Genomic DNA, 19,453 nt, shown 5'->3' with positions numbered 1-19,453 from the left:
CTGCTAAGGGCAGGGTACTAAGGCCAGGTGAATGAATGGAGGTATATGTGAATGAAATCCTGCCTCTATGCTATGGGTGGGGATATCTGGGTACTGGAATGGGGTTTTGGTTAGTTTTTGAGTGTGTGAACCTGACACACAAGCTAGAGTTATTTGGGAAGAGGAAACACATTTGAGAAAATAACCTCCATCAAATTGTCTGTAGGCAAGTTTGTGGGACATTTTCTTGAATAATGATTGATGTGGGAGGGCCCAGCTCACTGTGGGTGGTGCCATCCCTGGGCCAGTGATCCTGAGAGCTATAAGAAAGCAGGCTGAACAAGCTATGGGATGTAAGCTAGTGTTCCTCCATGGCCTCTGCTTCAGGTCCTGCCTCCAGTTCCTTGGCTGATGAACTGTGACATGCAAGGTGAAAGAAATGCCTTCCTCCTAACGCTGCCTTTGGCTATGGTGTTTAGTTCAGCAATAGAAAACAAACTAAGTCAGTGTGGGTAACAAATGCCAAATCTAGAACATAACTTGGGTGTCCTGATTCCAAAGCCAAGTGCTGTGGAGCTCTTTCCACCCCTTGTAACTCAACCCTCTCAGCACCTGGCTCTTCCTTCTTGGGGAAGTTAAGCTATGCTTTCAAGGCTAGGAGATACACCTCAGTTGGTAGAGTGTGCCTAGCAGAAGGAAACTGCATGAACTGCATGGCAGTGCATGCCTGTAAGCACTCGGTAGGTGGAGGCAGGAATATCAGGAGCTCAAAGTCATCCTCAGATGCAGAGTGAATTTGGCCAGTCTGGGCTAGGAGAATCTTCTCAAACACACACACACACACACACACACACACACACGCACGCACGCACGCACGCAAACAAGTAAGCTCTATCCCCAGCCCAAGGGGTCTTTCACAACAGTCTTGTTTCATAAACATCAGTAGGGTAATAGAAGGAGAATAATTTGGCTTAAAGAGCTTCCTCTAGGCCCTACTCCTGTGGCTTTGTGTAAGGAATCAGAGTGCTCTGGAAGGGGAACAGGGAGAGGAACAGCTAGCTGGCAGCCAGCCCACATAGGGAAAGGAAGACATGGTTCCTCTATGCTCTTCGATGTGCCAAGCTAAGGTTTGTTTATCAAGAAATTCTTGGAGTCCAGAATCTTTCCTGTGAGTAGCCAGTTAAGATGACAACTATTAATGCAAGTGCTGGAAGTTGATCAAACATGTGTTAGGAGACACCCCTGTTTTACTAATAGCTCTGCCCATTTTCCTGGTTCCCTGAGGTAGAGACATAATCCCTGAATAATGAAACAACACTATGGGTTTCAACAGAATGTCTGGAATAAACCCAGGGCAAAACCAACACTAAATGTCAACGAACAAGCAAATTGCTCCTCCTGGGTGAGTGCCATGGTCTGGATGTATGTGGCACCTATGGCACTCAGTGGCTGTGGCAGCCCTGTTCCTGCTCAGCCTACCTCTGCCTTGCTCCCCTGGGTACCATTCTCCTCCTGTCCAGCCCTTTAGTCTTCTCCTGTCCTGTCACCAGGGTTGCTTGTTGCTCCCTTGCCTTCTGGCTTTCCCATCTCCATTCCTTATTGCAGCTTGATCTACAGTGATTCCTTATTTCTTTTTAATGATTTTTAAAAAGATTTATTTTAGCTGGTTGTGGTGGCCCACACTTTTAATCCCAGTGCTGGGGAGGCAGAGGCAGGTGGGTCTCTATGAGTTCGAGGCCAGCTTGGTCTACAAATTGAGTTCCAGGACAGCCAGGGCTGTTACACAAAGAAAACCCTGTCTTGAAAAACAAAACAAAACAAGATGTGTGTGTGTGTGTGTGTGTGTGTGTGTGTGTGTGTGAAAGTGTAAGTGCAGGTGCTCTGTGAGTTCAGAATCGGTTATCTGATCCTAAGTAACTGTTCAGAGTAGGTGCTAAGAACTAAACTTGGGTCCTCAGCACAAGGAATAAGTGCTCTTAAAGGCTGAACTATCTCTTCAGCCCCAAGTGACCTTATAATTGAATACAAATCCAGGACCTCCATCCTCCCAGGATAAAGACCCTCTCCCCCTAACCAACCAGGCCCTTCCTATCAGGCCACTCTCTAGCTGCTGCCACACAGCCTAGCTTTCCTCATGTCAACTCCAGTGTTTATCCTGAGACAGGGTTTCTCTGCATAAGTCTGGCTATCAGGATGGTCAGAGTTAGACCAGGCTCGCCTCAGAGAGATTCGACTGCCTCTGCCTCCTGAGTGCTGGTATTAAAGGCATGCACCATTACCACCTGGTAATTTTCATTCCCCCCATCCTCCACCCCCAAATCAGCCAGGCAACCTTCTGGGGCATCTTTATTCCCCTCTCAGATGCTATACCAAGGGTACCCATTCTTTTAATATTATAACACAATGTTGTCATCTACAAAGTTCACACTTGTTAAACAAAACAAAAGCAAAACAATATCCCCTAAAACCAAACAAAATAAAAGCTCCCCAAACCAAATGAGAAACAAACTATTCCCCAAATGTGCCACGACAACCTTAAGTAAGACTTCTGGGTTTCTCGGCCCAGCCGAGTGATGGACCAAACACTGACAGGGTTTCCCTGTTTGTAAAATAAGAACCCTAACCATGTGGATCTCAGTGGGGAGGCAGGGCAGGTGAAGTGATAAGGTTCCAGCAATGAGCTAGGGTAGCTAAGATTACTTAGGAGACCTCAGGTGACCAGTGCCACACTCTCCAAAGAAAGCCCCATACAGGTCAGACCCAGGACCTTAGGAAAGGCCTAAGCTCCAACCACTGACCCAACCCAATTGTCCTATGGGAATATCAGAGCCATACATATCATCATTCCCTTCTGTGCAGGTTTTCCTGCTTAGGCTTCAGGTTAATTTTATCAGGGAAGAAATAAACAATGCTTTTCCCTGAATGCTGGTGAAAGTCTGAATGACCAGTGCCTATGAAAGACAGGTTCCCAACGAGCTCCTGAGGAGGCAAGCAGGACTGCAGGGATTCTGGGAGGCTTTTTGTTTCACAGAGAGGCTTGAACTCACTGGGTGGGGCGACCCAATGCAAGATTCCACACTTGCCAGTGCCTATGGCTACCCAGCTGTAAAATTGAGAGGCCACAGGCCATGTCCTTCTGAGAAATTTAATTTCTATTTTAACTGTTTCTCCACCAAGTAAAGAATCTTGCCTGGAATGCAGCTTAGTTAGTTGGCAGAATGCTTGTCTAGCATTTGTGAAACCCTGGGCTTGATCTCCTAGCACTGCATTAAGCAGAGGTAATGGTGCACACTTGCCATTCTAGCAAGTGGAAGGCAGAAACATGAGAATCCAAGGTTCAAGGTCTTTCTCAGTTCTATAACTAGTTTGAGGCCAGCAGCATTAGTTGTGAAAGCAAAATGTTTTACTCCCCTGTAGGACCTGTGAAAAAAGGGCTTATGGATAGCTGAGTGCTTGGAACCATCTGATACTATGTGACTGTTCTCTGTGTATTATTGGGCTGTGTATTTCCTGAAAGGTATATCTGATAACTGGGTATCAGCTGAGGGGAGCTGCCCACTGCAAGTTCCACTAGAGCAAGTAGCTGGAACCTACTAAAAGAAGATGACAATTAATTCTATGTAATGAATGCCAGTGGACAAAGCATCAGACATGCTCAACCTTCTGGCATTGGGATGACTCTGTCATCTTCAATGTTTCACATTTTGGAATTGCACAACTGCAAATCAATCAGTCAATCTCACAATGTTTTAATGAGTTTAAATTTTCTGTTGGGCCTTATTCATGGCTATTCTGGGATGCACGTGGCCTGTGGTCCATGGATTGGACACTCCTGGAATGATTGCACTAGAGACAGGGGATCAGAAAAAGAACAAGTACCCTTATATATTTGTGTCTCAGACACTGGGGTTGAACCTGAGATTCTGCCAACGAATAGTGCTACGGATTTACTTCTAACTTCTGATGATACTATGAAAATGGTTCCAAAATGATCACTTATCTTAGCATGAGGCATCTCCCAAGATAACAGATTGGGTGAGATGTGGTGTTTTATATTGAAGATATGAACAGCTTACCTGATTGGCTCTTTCAAGGTCAGTCATGATCATCTCGATCTCGTCGGCCCTGGGAAGGCAAGGGGGAAGAGAGGTTAGTTATCACTGAGGCAGGTACAGTGAAGTCACCAAGGGACAGGCTCTTTGGCTCAGACTGAAGCAGAATGACCATATCCACACAAGGTGAGGCATTAGGGAAGGGAGGACCAGATCAACCTGTAAGGGTTTATACAGTGGCCAAAGGGATAAGGTAGACTTATGTCATAGGCAGCAAGGCTGTCAGTTTTATTCACTATTTACTTGTTATTATTCTGTGTATCCCCCTGCCACAGTGCAAAGGACTACTTTCAGGAGTTGGTTCTCCTTTTCTATCGTGGGCTCCAAGGATCAAACTGAGGCTCTCAAGCATAGACAAAAATCAATTTTACCCACTGAACACCTCATCAAACCTTAATTAACTCACTTATCCTGAGATAGGGTCTCCGGCAGCCAAGGTTGATCTCAAACTGTCTGTGTAGTCAAGGATGACTATGAACTCCTGCCCCTACCTTTTAAGTGCTAGAATTATAGGTGTGTACCACTAAACCAGGCTCTTCATTCACTTTGTTGATATTCATGTGTCTGGAGAGGGGAATAAGAACCCCTCTGAATCTTAACCACCTCTGCTAGGCAGACAGAGCCAAAAATTAGTAAAATACAGGTCACTGGATGTGGCTCAATTGGTAGAGTGCTTGCCTGGTCTGCATGAGGCCCTGAGTTCATTCCTCAGTAACCACAAAACTGAGCATGATGATACAGGCCTGTGACTTTAGCAGTCTGTAGGTGAGAGCAAGAGGAGCAAGAGCTCAAAGTCATCTTGTGAACATTGTGAGTTAAAGGTTAGTCTGGGGTACAAGAAACCCTGTTTCAAAAACAAAATACAATGTCTTGTTACAGGTTTGGCTGGAGCTCTGGAAAACAGGAGGAATGATGATGAATCCTCTTTATGGAAGGAATCAGGAAGGGCTTCAAAGGAGGTGATGCACAGGCTGGGATTTGAAGGATAAATAGCAGTTTGCCAGACTGAGAAAGAAGGAGCAAGAGAGTCTACCCTTAGGAAAATGCCCTTAAGCCAGGCGGTGGTGGCGCACGCCTTTAATCCCAGCACTTGGGAGGCAGAGGCAGGCGGATCTCTGTGAGTTCGAGGCCAGCCTGGTCTACAAGAGCTAGTTCCAGGACAGGAACCAAAAGCTACGGAGAAACCCTGTCTCGAAAAATCAAAAAGGAAAATGCCCTTGACTGCAAGGACTTTACTAGGGCACTGGGTCCTTATAGCAGGTGTGGCCTGTAGGTGTACGTAAGGATGGAGATGTGGGTTGCAGTGTGAAATGCCAAGTCTAGTTACCTCTTAGTGTGCACAGTCTTGGGGCTCTTAATTTTTGTTTGAAAGGACTCCTCTGAGTGAAGGCACATACATAGTTCCACACCTGTACTGGATAGCTGTACATCAACTGACACAAGCTAAGTCATCAGGGAGGAGGGAACCTCAATTAAGAAGGTGCCTCCAGCCGGGCGGTGGTGGCGCACGCCTTTAATCCCAGCACTCGGGAGGCAGAGGCAGGCGGATCTCTGGGAGTTCAAGGCCAGCCTGGTCTACAAGAGCTAGTTCCGGGACGGGTACCAAAGCTACAGAGAAACCCTGTCTCGAAAAACCAAAAAAAAAAAAAAAAAAAAAAAAAAGAAAGAAAGAAAGAAAGAAAAAGAGAGTTCCTCCATAAAACCCAGCTGTAGGGCATCTTCTCTTTTTTTTTTTTTTGCTTTTTCGAGACAGGGTTTCTCTGTGGCTTTGGAGCCTGTCCTGGAACTAGCTCTGTAGACCAGGCTGGTCTCGAACTCACAGAGATCCACCTGCCTCTGCCTCCCGAGTGCTGGGATTAAAGGTGTGCGCCACCATCACCGGCCATCTTCTCAATTAGAAACTGACAGGGTCAGTCCATTGTGGCCTAGCCCATTGTGGGAGGAGACATCCCTAGGTTGGTGGTCCTGGGCTCTATAAGGAAGCAGGCCAAGCAAGCCATGAGAGCAAGCCAGTAAGCAGCAACCCTCCATAACCTTTGTACCAGCTCCTGCCTCCAGGCTCCTGTCCTGCTTGAGCTCTTGTCCTGCCTGCCTTCCAACAGTAACAGTAACAGACCTCTTGATAACAGTAACAAGTGTAAATTTCTCCCCAAATTGCTTTTTGGTCATGGTGTTTCGCTGCAGCAAAAGAAACCTAACTAAGACAACACCCTACCATGAAGAGTGGATCCTAGAGCCTGGGGTAGGCAAATGTCTTGCCACCATTGCATATATGGGAGAAAAAGCCAGAAATAACTTGGCTGCTGAGAACCCAAGATAAGATATGCTGGAGAAGGTGGCCAACTTCTCCTTAAGCTCTGCGGCTGAGCTGGCTGCAGAATATGGGAGGGGATGAGGATCAGCTAGGCCTGGGTAAGTAAGCAGACCCTGAATATGTGTTCAGGTAGGACAGCTCCTTGTATGAGCGGGATCACCTTACTTTAGTTCTGCTAAACAATCTTTATGTCATTTTGTCTATCTGACTGGACATGGTAGGCATACCAACTTCTGTCTTCTACATCATTCAATGTTTATGTTTTTTTCCCCTGTGTGTGCATGCATGTTCATGCGTGTGCATGCTTGTGAGAGCCAGAGGTTAGCGTTCAGTGTTACCCACTTATTTTTGCAATGTGGTTTCATTATGTATCTTTTGCTGTCCTGAAACTCATTATGTAGGCCAGACTGGTTGTGAACCTTGCCTGCCTTGCATTAGGATTAAAGGTATCTGCTTGCCACATTATTTTTGAGGTAGGTTCTCTCAGTGGCCAGGAGTTGGCTAAGTAGGCCAGGCTGGCTGACCAGAGAACTGCAGAATTGTTTCTGCCTCCTCAAAGCTGGGGTACTAAGTGCACCCCACCACATCTGGTGGTTTTACGTGGGCTCTAAGGATTGAACTCGGGACCTCATACTTGCACATCAAGTACTTTAGTGACTGTGCCCTTATCTTCCTTTAGTTCTGCTGAGCTTCCTTCACTCTAGCATCTTCCTTCCACTCAACTGGCAATGGGTTAGCACACTCACTTCTGTCTTCCACTCATTCAAATATGTCTGTATATTTTACCACTTTTAAAGTAGAGTTTTTATTTTATATTTACTTACTTTGTGTGTAACATGTTCCATGGTGATGTGTGTGGAAGTCAGAAGACAATTTTAAGGAGTCAATACTTTCCTTTCAGCATGAGGGTCCCAGGGACCGAACTCAGGTTCTCAACCTTGTCGGCAAGCACCTTTATCTAATGAGCCATCTTGCCTGGCCCTTAATTCTTTAAATACAGACACACAGATACACTGTATATGTGCATCTGCATGAATGCATGCCATATCATACATGTGGAAGTTGGTTCTCCCCTTTCACTTTTATGTAGATGATTCTGGCAACTGAATTTAGGTCACCAGGCTTGTGCGGCAAGTGCCTTTACCTGCTGAGCCATCTTGGTGGACTCTTTATGCTTTTCTGCTGTCTTGTAGAAAGTTCTAACTTGTCTTAGAACCACTGCAAGTTAGCTGTTTTCTACTTTTGTTCCTCAGTAACTCTTCACACCTGTTATTTTCTTAGTTCCCTTGCTATGAGGAATTCATCTCTTGTTATTTTTTCTTAGTCCCTTTGCTTCCCTTGCTATGGGGAATCCATTTCTTGCGTTTGCTTCCCTTCACTGCTCCTCCCGAGAGGTCACTTTGGATTCTCAGGGAGAAGTAGCAGTAGGAGAAGGCTGCCTCCTCTGGGTCTATCTGCCCATTCCTGCTACCCAGATTGCCTGTAACTCCATCCACTCCACACCTGGAGGAGCTAGACCCAGAATATAAAAGGCTGGTGGGGCTGCCAAAGGCTCAGCCCACCTACAGCAGGAGCCTGGGGATAGGGAAGTGTAATTTAGATAGAATCTGGAAAGTTTGGGGCTGTTTCTTTCTTTCTTTTTTTAAAATATTTATTTATTCATTATGTATACAATATTCTGTTTGTGTGTCTGCCTGCAGGCCAGTAGAGGGTACCAGACCCCATTACAGATGGTTGTGAGCCACCATGTGGTTGCTGGGAATTGAACTCAGGACCTTTGGAAGAGCAGGCAATGCTCTTAACCTCTGAGCCATCTCTCCAGCCCATGGGGCTGTGTTTCTTCAACAGTGAATGGTGTATGCACAACACCTGTAACTCCAGCACTGGAAAGGACGAGGCAGGATGATGAGTTTGAGTGTAGCCTAGGCTACATGATGAGACTCTCAAATGTTCATTAGAATTCTTTTTTTAAAAAAATTATTTTATTTTATGTGCACACGAGGTCAGAAGAGGGCGCTTGATTCTATGGAACTGGTTACATATGGTTGTGAGCTGCCATGTAGATGCTGGGAACTGAACCTGGGTCTTTTGCAAGAGCAGCAAGTATTCTTAACTACTGAGCCCCAAGGATTCCTAATATTTAGGAAATGCAATAAAAGATTTCAGATCCTTTATGGGAACCTAGTCTTTAGTCTTGAGCTGGGACTAGAGATGGCTCAGTGGTTTGATTCCCCAGAAAACTATATAGTAAAAGAGACAAGACTTCTGCAAGTTGTCTTCTGACCTCCACACAGGTCCATGGCAACTGTGTGTGTGCATACACATACAAAATAAGTAAATAAATAAATATAAAACAATTTTGAAAAACAAAATAAAATGCCACCTAGTCCCATTTAAACAGGAAGATGTTTTATCTGCTGTTTGAAGCAATTACTGGAAGTAATTTTAAATTTTCCATTGGTGGGGCAGTCTAACTTGGGTTGCTAAGCAACCACAGAACTGAGCAAAATAATGAATGTGGTAATGGCAGCTGTACGTTTCACTTTGAGAACACTTGTGGCTTTCCTGGACTCTCAGAGGAGATAACAACGCTGTTCTGTTGAAGTATGGCAGAGTTACTCAAATCTGAAGACTGTGGTGACACCCAGACCCAGAGAGGCTACCGTATCCAGAAATAACAGAAGACAGGAAGGGAACAAGGCTTGTCCCAAAGTCTACATTATGATGATGATGATGGCAGGGTTTCTCTGTGTAATAGCTCTGGCTGTCCTGGAATTCCCTCTGTAGACCAGGCTGACCTCCCAGAGATCTGCCTGACTCTGCCTCCTGAGTGTTGGGATTACAGGCATGCACCATCACTTCCTTGCGTACTAAACTATTAATATTACATTTCTGTTACAAGATCTGATATATCTCAGTCTGCCCTCGAATTTACTATGTAGCTAACTGAAGATAACCTTGAATTTCTAGTTCTCTTGACTGCAGCTCCCAAGGGCTGAAATCCCCAGAGTGTGCCATAGTACTTAGTTTTAAGTAGGGCTGGGAATTAAGCCCAGTGTTTGGTGTTATGCTGGGCAAGAGCACAAATGAGTTACACAGATGATTACTTTAAAAGACTATACGTAAGCTTTCTCTTATTTTTTAGGAGAAAAACTCCCACCTCCTTTCTCTAGGTCAAAGAGAACACAACTAGTTATAACTAAATTACTTTAGGCAGGGTCTCTCCTGATTGGATGGCAGGTATGCTCCACCATGCTGCACACCACTAGCTGGGAATTTCAATGCAATATTGAGTTCTGGAAGATGTGAAGCACAGCTTGGACCATCCAGGTGGGTCCTATCTTGAAGCACTACTCCCCACCCTGTGCTGGTTACTTGTAAAGTAGACACAAACCAGTCACCTGAAAAAAGGAAACCTCAACTGAGGAACTGTTTCCATCTGCTTGACCTATAGGCAAGCTGTAGGGTTCAATTAATAATTTTAATTATTTTAATAATAAAATAGTATTTTTTGATTAATAATTGATGTGAGAGGGTCCAGCCCACTGTAGATGGTGCTCCCTCCCAGGTGATCCTGGGTTGTATAAGGAAGCTGGCTGAGTTCCTTTCATGTTCTCTCTTTCAATTCTTGCTTTGATGTCCCTCAATAATAAATTGTGATGTGGAAGTGTAAGCTAAATAAACCCCTTTCTCACTGATTTGCTTTTGGGTAGTGAGTGTTTTGTTACGGTAGTAGAGAAGCAAACTAGGACACACCCTCAAGTGTACTGCTGTACCTTATTTGCCAACAAAATCAAGCCCACTAGATCACTTGTCCTTTGTAAGTACAATGGAAATGTCTAGGAGCCAAGAGCCACATCTGCTGCTTTACCTGAACATGTTATGAGCTGTATGGGATTCATAACATGACAGTTAATCTTTGAGAGGGTTTGTTTTCCTTTTTTCTTCTCTCCCTCCTTCCTCCCCTGCTTTTTAAAAGATGAGTATTGCAATATAGCCCTTCCTGGCCTAGTATTCATTATGTAGTTCTAAGCTTGCAGCAATCCTGCTTCGGTCTCTGGGATTACAAGTGTGCATCACTGTATCTGGCTGGAGAGGGTACTCATTCTTCGATTTGTCTTGAGTCAGGTCTCACGGCCCTAGAGACTCAATCCTCCTGACTCTGCCTCCTGAGTGCTGGGATTACATGACTGTTTTATCAAGCCTGGCCATTCTTTCCATTTCAAAGTTCCTAAAGATTGTGAGATTGACATTTGTCTAAAATCTTTTATATTTCAAAGTCTGTATTAGTGCAGACTGTTTGTTCAGCACAATTTATTATAAAAATCTCATCCTCTCACCTTTTTGTGAACTGACAACCCAGCATTCACTCTCTATAAATCTGTATTTTTTTATGCTCTTCTCTGATTTCAATCATGGGGTCATTTCATCAGGGCATAGAATGAATGAATGAACACACACACACACACACACACACACACACACACTTCATTCAGTTGTTTCCCTGCACATCATTTCAGGGTATTCTCTGGGCTAACATATCATTTTTATGACAACTTCAAAGGAAACGGTCAAGGTTGATGGAAAAGAAATTATAGCCATGCCAGACACCATGTATTTCCTTTCGCACAAACCTCCTGAGTGCTAGCAACATCCGGCCTAGAGCCAGGCTGCTGCATATTTCACCGTCTTAGCCATCAATGACGCCAGGAAAACAATGTGCTCAGTCCTCCATGTCCTTAGGTTCCACTTTTTCAGATTCGGCAAATGGTTGCACAAAGATGTTCCATGTCTTTATCAACCTCCAATGAACCTCATTTGATAAGCAATGTAGTGTAAAACTATTTACGGAGCATGTATTATAGTATCTATTAAGTTATGGGTGGTGATTTGGAGAACATTCTATGCAAATGCTGCAGAATTTTATTTTAATTATTATTTATATGTCTATTTTCTATGTATGTATGCATGCATGCATGTATGGGTATGCATGTCAAAAGCAGAGAACAAATTGCAGGGATCTGTTCTCTCACGGTGTGGGTTCCAGGGATCAAATTGAGGTCATCAAGCTTGGCAACAAGCACCTTTACCTGCTGAGCCATCTCATCAGCCCCTAATTATTATTATTATCATTTTGTCATTAAAAAAGTTTGAGATATGCAAGATAGACAGGCCAGGATTTGAGTCCAAGGTCAGAAAGAACAGGTTGGTGGGAGTAGATGGAGTTTGGCTCTGAGGAAAGGTGCTCTATGATGGGGACTGTCATCCCCATGAAGGGTAGAGGTCTCCTCTCTCGGTCTGGCACAAAGAGAAGGCTCTGGGAAGGGCAGGGACAATCTGTGTTGAAAAGTTGTTTGTCGGCTGACAAGGTCTGGAAGCATACAGGAGAAAGAAAGCCTCTGGCATGTCTGTGAGGGACTGTGGAGATTAGGTTAAGTGAGGTAAAAAGAACATGAGCAAGACCATCCCCGTGGGCTGGGGCCGGACTGAAGACAAAAGAGAAAGCAAGCACCAGCATCCATCTCTCTCTGCTTCCTGACTGAGGACGCAGTGTGAGCAGCCGCCTCACACTTCTGCTGCCATGCTTTCCGTACCAACTATGAGCCAAAATTAACTTTCCTCCAGTTGCTTTGGTCAGATATTCTGTCACAAGAAAATTAATAAGCTGCATAGAATGTGGGAGTCAGATGTCAATCAGGAGGTGGGACAGGTCTGACCCACAACAAGGAGTCAGTTGAACAGAGGAGGTGTCACCTTGCAGACATGTAAGGTGGCTTGGTCAATTCAGTGACAGTTTTTCTATGGCTCCTGTGACCTTTCACAGTATTCTAAGCCCTTGTCTGCAAATGAGGAGAGCAAAGAATCTCTGATATCCCCCACTCCCCTTCTTTATCTGGGAAAATTGGGCTGGGAAGATAGCGTGGTTGGAAGCCGGGCGGTGGTGGCGCACGCCTTTAATCCTAGCACTCGGGAGGCAGAGGCAGGCGGATCTCTGTGAGTTCGAGACCAGCCTGGTCTACAGAGTTAGTTCCAGGACAGGCTCCAAAGCCACAGAGAAACCCTGTCTCAAAAAAAAAAACAAAAAAAAAAAAACAAAAAAAAAAGGATAGCGTGGTTGGTAAAGTGCTTGCATACGTGACAACCTGAGTTGGATCTTTAGAACCCACATTAAAAAAACAGCTGGGCATGGTAGCAGGTGCTTGTAATCTCAGCACTGGGGATATAGACACAGGCAGATCCTGGGACTTAATAATCATCTAGTTTAGCTGAAGTGGCAAGCTCCAAGAATAAGGGAGAGCCTGTCTCAAAAAAACCCAAAAGGTGGTTGGAATCTGTTCTCTTGTAAACATTCAAGTGTGTGATTACCTATATATCCAAACACACACACACACCATTCCATACAAGATGCTGGCTAATTTTAACTTAAGCTATAGTTATCCAAGGGGAGGAAGCCTCAATAGATATATTGCCTCTGTAAGATCTGGCTATAAAACAAGCCTGAAGGGCATTTTCTTTATTAGTGGTGTGTGTGTGTGTGTGTGTGTGTGTGTGTGTGTGTGAGAGAGAGAGAGAGAGAGAGAGAGAGAGAGAGAGAGAGATCAATCCACTGTGGTGACACATGATAGCAGGCTGAACAAACCATGAGGGGCAAACTAGTAAGCAGCACTCCTCCATTGCCTCTGCATCAGCTCCCAACTTGCCTTCCCTCCATGGACTGTGATTCAGGATGTATAAGCCTCCACAAGTTGCTTTTGGTTATGATGTCTCAGCACATCAGTAGTAACCCTAACTAAGACAACAGTGGGGAATCCTTGTCTGGTATGGATTTCAAGTGTTAACAAACCAACTATTTCACAAGTCACCATATTGCTGTTTTTTTTTTTTGGCTTTAGTATATACATTTGGATTTTGTTAATACCCATCTCTTACTTTATTATGAATTTTTAATAAAAGATGGGTATCGATTCCTTTAAGTACCTCTCAAGCATTTATGTAGCTAATGAAATGGATTTTCTCCTCTGACCTGCTAATATGGTAAATTATACTACCTGTTACTTGTCCCCATTTATCTGTGGTATATCAGGAGTTTAATGAGTTCTCAGGTCTGTTTGCTAATACTTCATCTAGTATTTTATATAAGTATTTATACATGGGTATGGCCTTTGTTTCTTTTGTCATCTTGAGTAGACAAAGTTATAAAAACATTTTATTAGGGTTGGAGAGCTGGCTCAGTACCTGCTGCCAGATTTGACACCCTGAGTTCCATCCTCAGGACTCAAATGGTGGATAAGAGAGAACCAACTCTCAGATGTTGTTTTCTGACCTCCTCACACACACTTTGGTATGTGTATAGAACAGACATGAAACAAACAAAAACTAAATAATTTTTATTACATTTGATTGTGTGTGCACATGCAAGAGGACAGCTTGTGGGAGTTGGTTCTCTATCATGTAGGTCCTGGAGATTTGAACTCAAGTCATCAGGCTTGGCAGAGGGTGCTGACTTATCTTGTTGTCTCACAAGGCATTATGACTAGGACACCCACATCCACAGGTGCCTCCTTACATTCTTGCCTATGGCCTGGCTCCAGGAAAGCCTCTCATTCTTTGTGGGCCTTTTCTATTTCTTCAACATTGTGTCCCTTTGAACTGTGCAGCTGACCTGGGAGTTTCTAGCCCTGGAGTCCAACATTGGAGATGCCTAGATTTTGCAGTAAGGCAGGACCAATGGCTAGAGAACGACTCAGGAACACAGTGCTCCTTTTCCAACAGTTTTTATTTACTTTTAATCTTTAGACTACAGGGATTCATGTAGCACAGGCTGGCCTTGAACTTTGCCTTGAAATTCTGATCCTCCTGCCCCTACTCTTGCCCAGATGTCTACAATCAGAATTCTGAAGACTCCTTCATTATGCATCACACAATCCTTTGCTTTGGTAAGTTTTTCTAGCAGTGGGCTTGTTTCTATCCCCATCTAAGCACTCCCACTGCGCTGAAGACAGAAGTACTGTCTTTTTTTTTTTTTTTTTTTTTTAAAGACAGAGTGTCTTTATATAGCCTTGGCTGTCCTGGAACTCACTCTGTCCCGGAACTCACAGAGATCCACCTACTTCTGCCTCCCGAGTGCATGTGCCACAGCCTTTTTAAAGTACTATTCTTAATATGTGGCACTAACAGGTGCAGGCCAAGCTCATGAGACAATTCCTGTGGCTGCTGGCCTAGTACCTCTTCCTGAGCATTTTCTGTACAGGAAGACTCTACCTTGGTCTTTAAACAGGTAAGGAAACAGGCCTGGGGCAAAGCAGTAATGACCCAGGTAAGAACACAGGGAGCCTCAGAGTCTATGAACACTTCTCTTACTCCAAGATACAAGGGCCCTCTAATTACCTCCTTCTCCCCTAAGTACTATGCTGGTGTGGGAACTGTTAAGAACAGGGTACGTGGCAGAAGCTAAGGAAAAAAAAAAAAACAAAACTACAAAAAAACTGGTTATCATACTCACGCCCCTACCACCCTACCCTGACCCCCACACCTCAGTCCACTTCTTAGCTCCTTCTCCCAGCTCCCTTTCATGTAAGTGTAAAAAACTCCATACCATTCACCTGTGGCTTTGTTTCCACCATGGTTCCCATACTCCCTTCACTGCAGTAAGTTATATGATGGTGTTCTTCACCCCTAGCTGAAGGGCTGAACAGCAAATCTGCACAAGCTAGTCTGGAAGGCTGCAGAATATTTGTAGGAAAAGACAAATCCTTCCTCTTCTACTAGCTGGCACCAGAAGTCTGCATTGGGGCAGCACATAAAAGACTTTTTTAAGGTAACTTAAAAATGAATAATTCAGAGGTTCCCATTCTATTTGTGAAGTCAGACAAACAGTTTGACTGGGGCCAGACTTGCTGGCCCCACGCAGACCATCCTTTCCCTTCATTCTGACCTCAGCGGATTTGGCCTCACTTCTTTAAGGATGCCCTCCATCCTGTCTACTTGCTAAAATACCACAGAGGAAGTCCACAATACTCCGATGGAAGGAAAAAAATAGAAAGGTTAATTGCAAGATAAAGTTTTCCCTTGGAGTCAAGCAAATAGTAAATCAGGGCACTATTGCAATTCTGGGCTTGTAAAAAAACATCCAAACAATAAAGTATCACGTGGAGGGAAATGGCCTGACTATCAGGCTGTTAAATAATAGAGCTTTTTGTACAAACCCGAGTCTTAAAAACTCATCTTCCCCCCTTTACTCAGACTCCACTCTCAGAACCTTATTGTTTCAGGATTTTTCCTTACAACTACTTTAAATACTTCATGGAAGTAGGCATGATGAAAATGGTAGGTAAGACAAAACAGTTTCTCACTTGGTTACAAGATTATTTTTAGAAGGTGTGTGTCTGTATAGTGAGAGAGACACTGTGTGTGTATATATGCCTATATCCTTTTAGTCTTTTATTAAAGGAATCACTCTTTAAGTTTTAATTGTCATTATAATGTGTGTGCATGTGCATGCCATATCACACCACTGCATGTGGAGGTTAGAAGACAACTTTCATGAGTCAGTTTTCTCCTTCCACCTTTACTTAGGTTCTGGGGATTGAATGCAGGTTGTCAGGCTTGTGTGGCAAGTGCTTTTAAATGCTGAGCTATCCCATCAACCCTCTCTTTTAAGATTTATTCTTATCAACACACACACACGCACGCGTTTTTTCGAGAAAAGGTTTCTTTGTGTACCCCTGGCTGTCCTGGAACTTGTTTGTAGATCAGGCTGGCCTTAACTCAGATCTGCCTGACTCTGTCTCCCGAGTGCTGGGACTAAAGGCATGTGCCATCATGCCTGGCCCTTGGAAGGGAGTCTTAATGGGTAAGCCATATGCTCCTGCTTTCCATCATGGCTGGATAATGTTGGTTGATAGAATAGAATCTCTTCAATGGGACAGGTCAAATCTTTGGTTTTATAGCGTATGCTTTTAGTTTTAACTTTTTATTTTTACTATTACAACTATTATTATTATTATTATTATTATTATTATTATTATTATTATTATTATTATATTGTGTGTATGTGTAAGACTGCAGTGTGCATGTGCCAAGGTATACATGTGGAGGTTAGAGGGGAATTCTGGGGAGTTGATCCTCTCCTTCCACCTTTATATGGACTCTGGGGATTGAACTCAGATAATCAGGCTTGCAGAGCAAGTTCCTTTACCTGCTGAGCCATTTTGCCTTTGATCAGCACTGTACAATGTCACTGTTGCTCTGGAGAGGAAATGGAGTTCATTTTTAAAAAGACAATTAAAGGAGGACCCTGGATACCCAGATGACAGATTTCTGAGTTTAGGGGAAATAAAAAAAAAGGGGGGGGAGGGGTTTTGAAAATAATACAATGACAAGAACATTGTTAGTCAGTGTATGTCTCCTCCTGGGATCTACTACCCACAATTCATGCAAGGGTGGTGATTTTTCTGCTAAACAGCGGAATATAGTTGGAAATGGCCTTGTGTGGTGGGGAACACCTGTAATCGTAGCATTAAGGAAATAAAGGCAGGCAGATTCGTGTTCAAGGCCAGCATCCACTATACACCTTGCTGGAGGCCAGCCTGGACTATACAATGCCTTTTCAAAACAAAACAATTCCCCTTTCTGAAAAGAAAAAAAAAAGCTGGACAATCTAAATAACTTATGAGAATTCATTGGTAGGAATCCTCGAGGTCAGTATGGATGTTCTAGAAGAGTGGGCCTCGCTGCAGAGGAGGGATAAGGTAATGTAGTGTAATTTGCTGCTATTTGGACATGGCCTGTGATTACAGTACTGTATAGAATGGTAGGACACTGAGATACACTACTTTTAAAAGACTTCAGATGGGCTCACTAAGGTGAACCTCAATAAGAAAAGATCTGAACATTCAGGTGCTGAGTTAATATGGAAAACTCTTTCTGAAATATAGCAGGAAGTTATTAGGAGTCAGACATCAAGGTCATTCTCAGCTACACTGCAAGGGAGAGGCCAGCCTGGGCTACATGAGAACCTGTTTCAAAACATCGCCTGTTCCTGTTGTTACCAAAGGTTTGAAAAAGTCACTACATATGGGTAATATGGTTGCCAAGCAATTCAGTTTAGCAAATGGGTGGTTAGAGATGAGGCCAACAAATTTCACTTATTTATTTATTTTTGGGTAAAGATAAGAAAATAAGTTCCCATATGCCAATTGTAAATATCTGGAAAATATAATAAATGATCTAAAATAGGGATATAATTATGAAACATGGGGGAATTAAAACAAAGAGGCATATATTCGACCTATAAAAATCAAATTACAAAATGCTAGTACAGAGAAAGAATAATGAATGACATTATACATTTGCAGGTGTGGTAAATAAGGGTAAATTTATTGCCTGAGTTAATTTATAAAACTTGATAAAATAATAAGAGGCATTCTGTAAAAATTAAGTGAGCAAACAGTGAAGGCATAAAACAACAACAACAAAAACCCCAACAGAAACAGTAAGACAGTATACAGACATGAAAATTAAAGATTGTATGCAACTTATCAGGATAAAGATTTAGGCAGAAAGAGTGAACTTATTGGCAGAAGTCAAAGACGTGTAATTATCATTCTTCTACTGCCCTCTTTTTTTCAAGACAGGGTTTCTCTGTATAACAGCCCTGGCTGTCCTGGAACCTACTTCGTTGATCAGGCTGGCCTTGAACTCAGGGATTCACCTGCCTCTGCTCCCAAGTGATGGGATTAAAGGCTTGTGCCACCACTGCCTGGTATGAGTAATTTTTTATATCTGATTTGCACCATGCAAAATATTAGACAAATTTGGGTTCCAATATGGCGAGTTGGGTTTGGTGCTACATATCTGAAACTATAGGCTTTGCGCTCACAAGTGCAATGCCACATCTCATTCAAACAGAATTCTTAAAAATGAATTTAAAAGTAAGATCTCATGTAGGCTAGGCTAACTTGTTATGGAGACAAAGATGACCTAGAACTCTGAGTGCTAGGATTAAATGCATGCACTACATGTCCAATTTATATAATAGTGGAAATTGAACGAAGGGATCTCCGTATATGATAGGTATACACTCTATGCACTGAGCAACAGCTTCAGCCCTAAAATATTTTAAATATATACATTTACAAAGAGCAACAATTACTTCCAAGAACAGTTAATAGAATGTTAAAAGAAACATAAATTTGTGCTATATCAGGCTGTCCTTTAGTGGGATGATAAACAACACTACTAGTGACCAATCAGTATTGTGCTGAGCACTGGAAGTGTCTGTGATATAACTGAATGTGATGAGAAAACAGCTCTACATCTGAAATTAGCCTGGTTTGTTGACTACCTTTACAAATGAGAGAAAATCGCTCCACCACACATTGACAATCAAGATGTACTATTTCTGGGTCTAGATTCAAATCTCCCTGAATTCTCTCCACAGACTCCATGCTCAGCGAGTAGGGAGACAGCCCTGAGCATAGCCAGAGCTAAGAGTTAGAGGTGTGGAAGAGCACGGATTCGGGGGGGGGGGGGGCGCGCTGGTTTTGGCATTGGATGGAGCTGTTAAGGCAACTGCATTGTGATCTGGGCCTTGTCCTTGGAGGCAGGAGAGTAAGCAAGGAAGGATCTTAACCAGGGCAGCCCAGCACAGGATTATTATATTTTGGACACTTTTAGCAGATCCTGGGAAGGTAGATTCATCCAGAGAGAAAATGGCAGCAGAGAGACAAGTTGATAAGATATAGAAACGATGCTGAGTGAGAAAAGAGCTCAGATTATGGTGGTAACAGTAGAGCTAAGAAATAAGAAATGAAGATAGTTGTGGAAGAGGGACTGATGTAGATTTAGATAGGAGGGTAGCAGAGAGTCAAGAAGGACCTGAGGTTTTTGGAATTAAGGAAAAAATAATGATCTCAAGTGGGAGGTGACACAAACCACAAACAGAGGGACAGCAGCCTGCACTGAAGAGGAAAGCTATGAAAGGCAGTTTGAAATGCCTGTGGTACAAATATCCACCTAGGAGAGAACAGAAAAAGCTTTCTCTTTT

The 19,453-nt window shown here is 43.4% G+C and overlaps 1 protein-coding gene across 6 annotated transcripts in view; it reads right to left on the bottom strand.

The window, feature by feature from the left end:
- The window catches only part of Cux1 (cut like homeobox 1), a 329,325-nt gene that overhangs the window by 91,845 nt on the left and 218,027 nt on the right, over nt 1–19,453 (bottom strand). For all 6 annotated transcript variants that reach the window (XM_041648337.1, XM_041648338.1, XM_041648339.1 and 3 more), the window contains exon 9: nt 4,056–4,104. In XM_041648337.1, coding sequence (XP_041504271.1) covers nt 4,056–4,104 — 49 coding nt within the window. The remainder of the gene's footprint in view (nt 1–4,055; nt 4,105–19,453) is intronic.

Source organism: Microtus oregoni, unplaced genomic scaffold (genome assembly GCF_018167655.1).
Source record: "Microtus oregoni isolate MIOR12 unplaced genomic scaffold, Mior012 000003F_ref0000135, whole genome shotgun sequence".
Lineage (NCBI taxonomy): Eukaryota > Metazoa > Chordata > Mammalia > Rodentia > Cricetidae > Microtus > Microtus oregoni.
The sequence above is the reverse complement of the archived record's forward strand: the minus strand, read 5'-3'. Positions and strand labels throughout refer to the sequence as shown.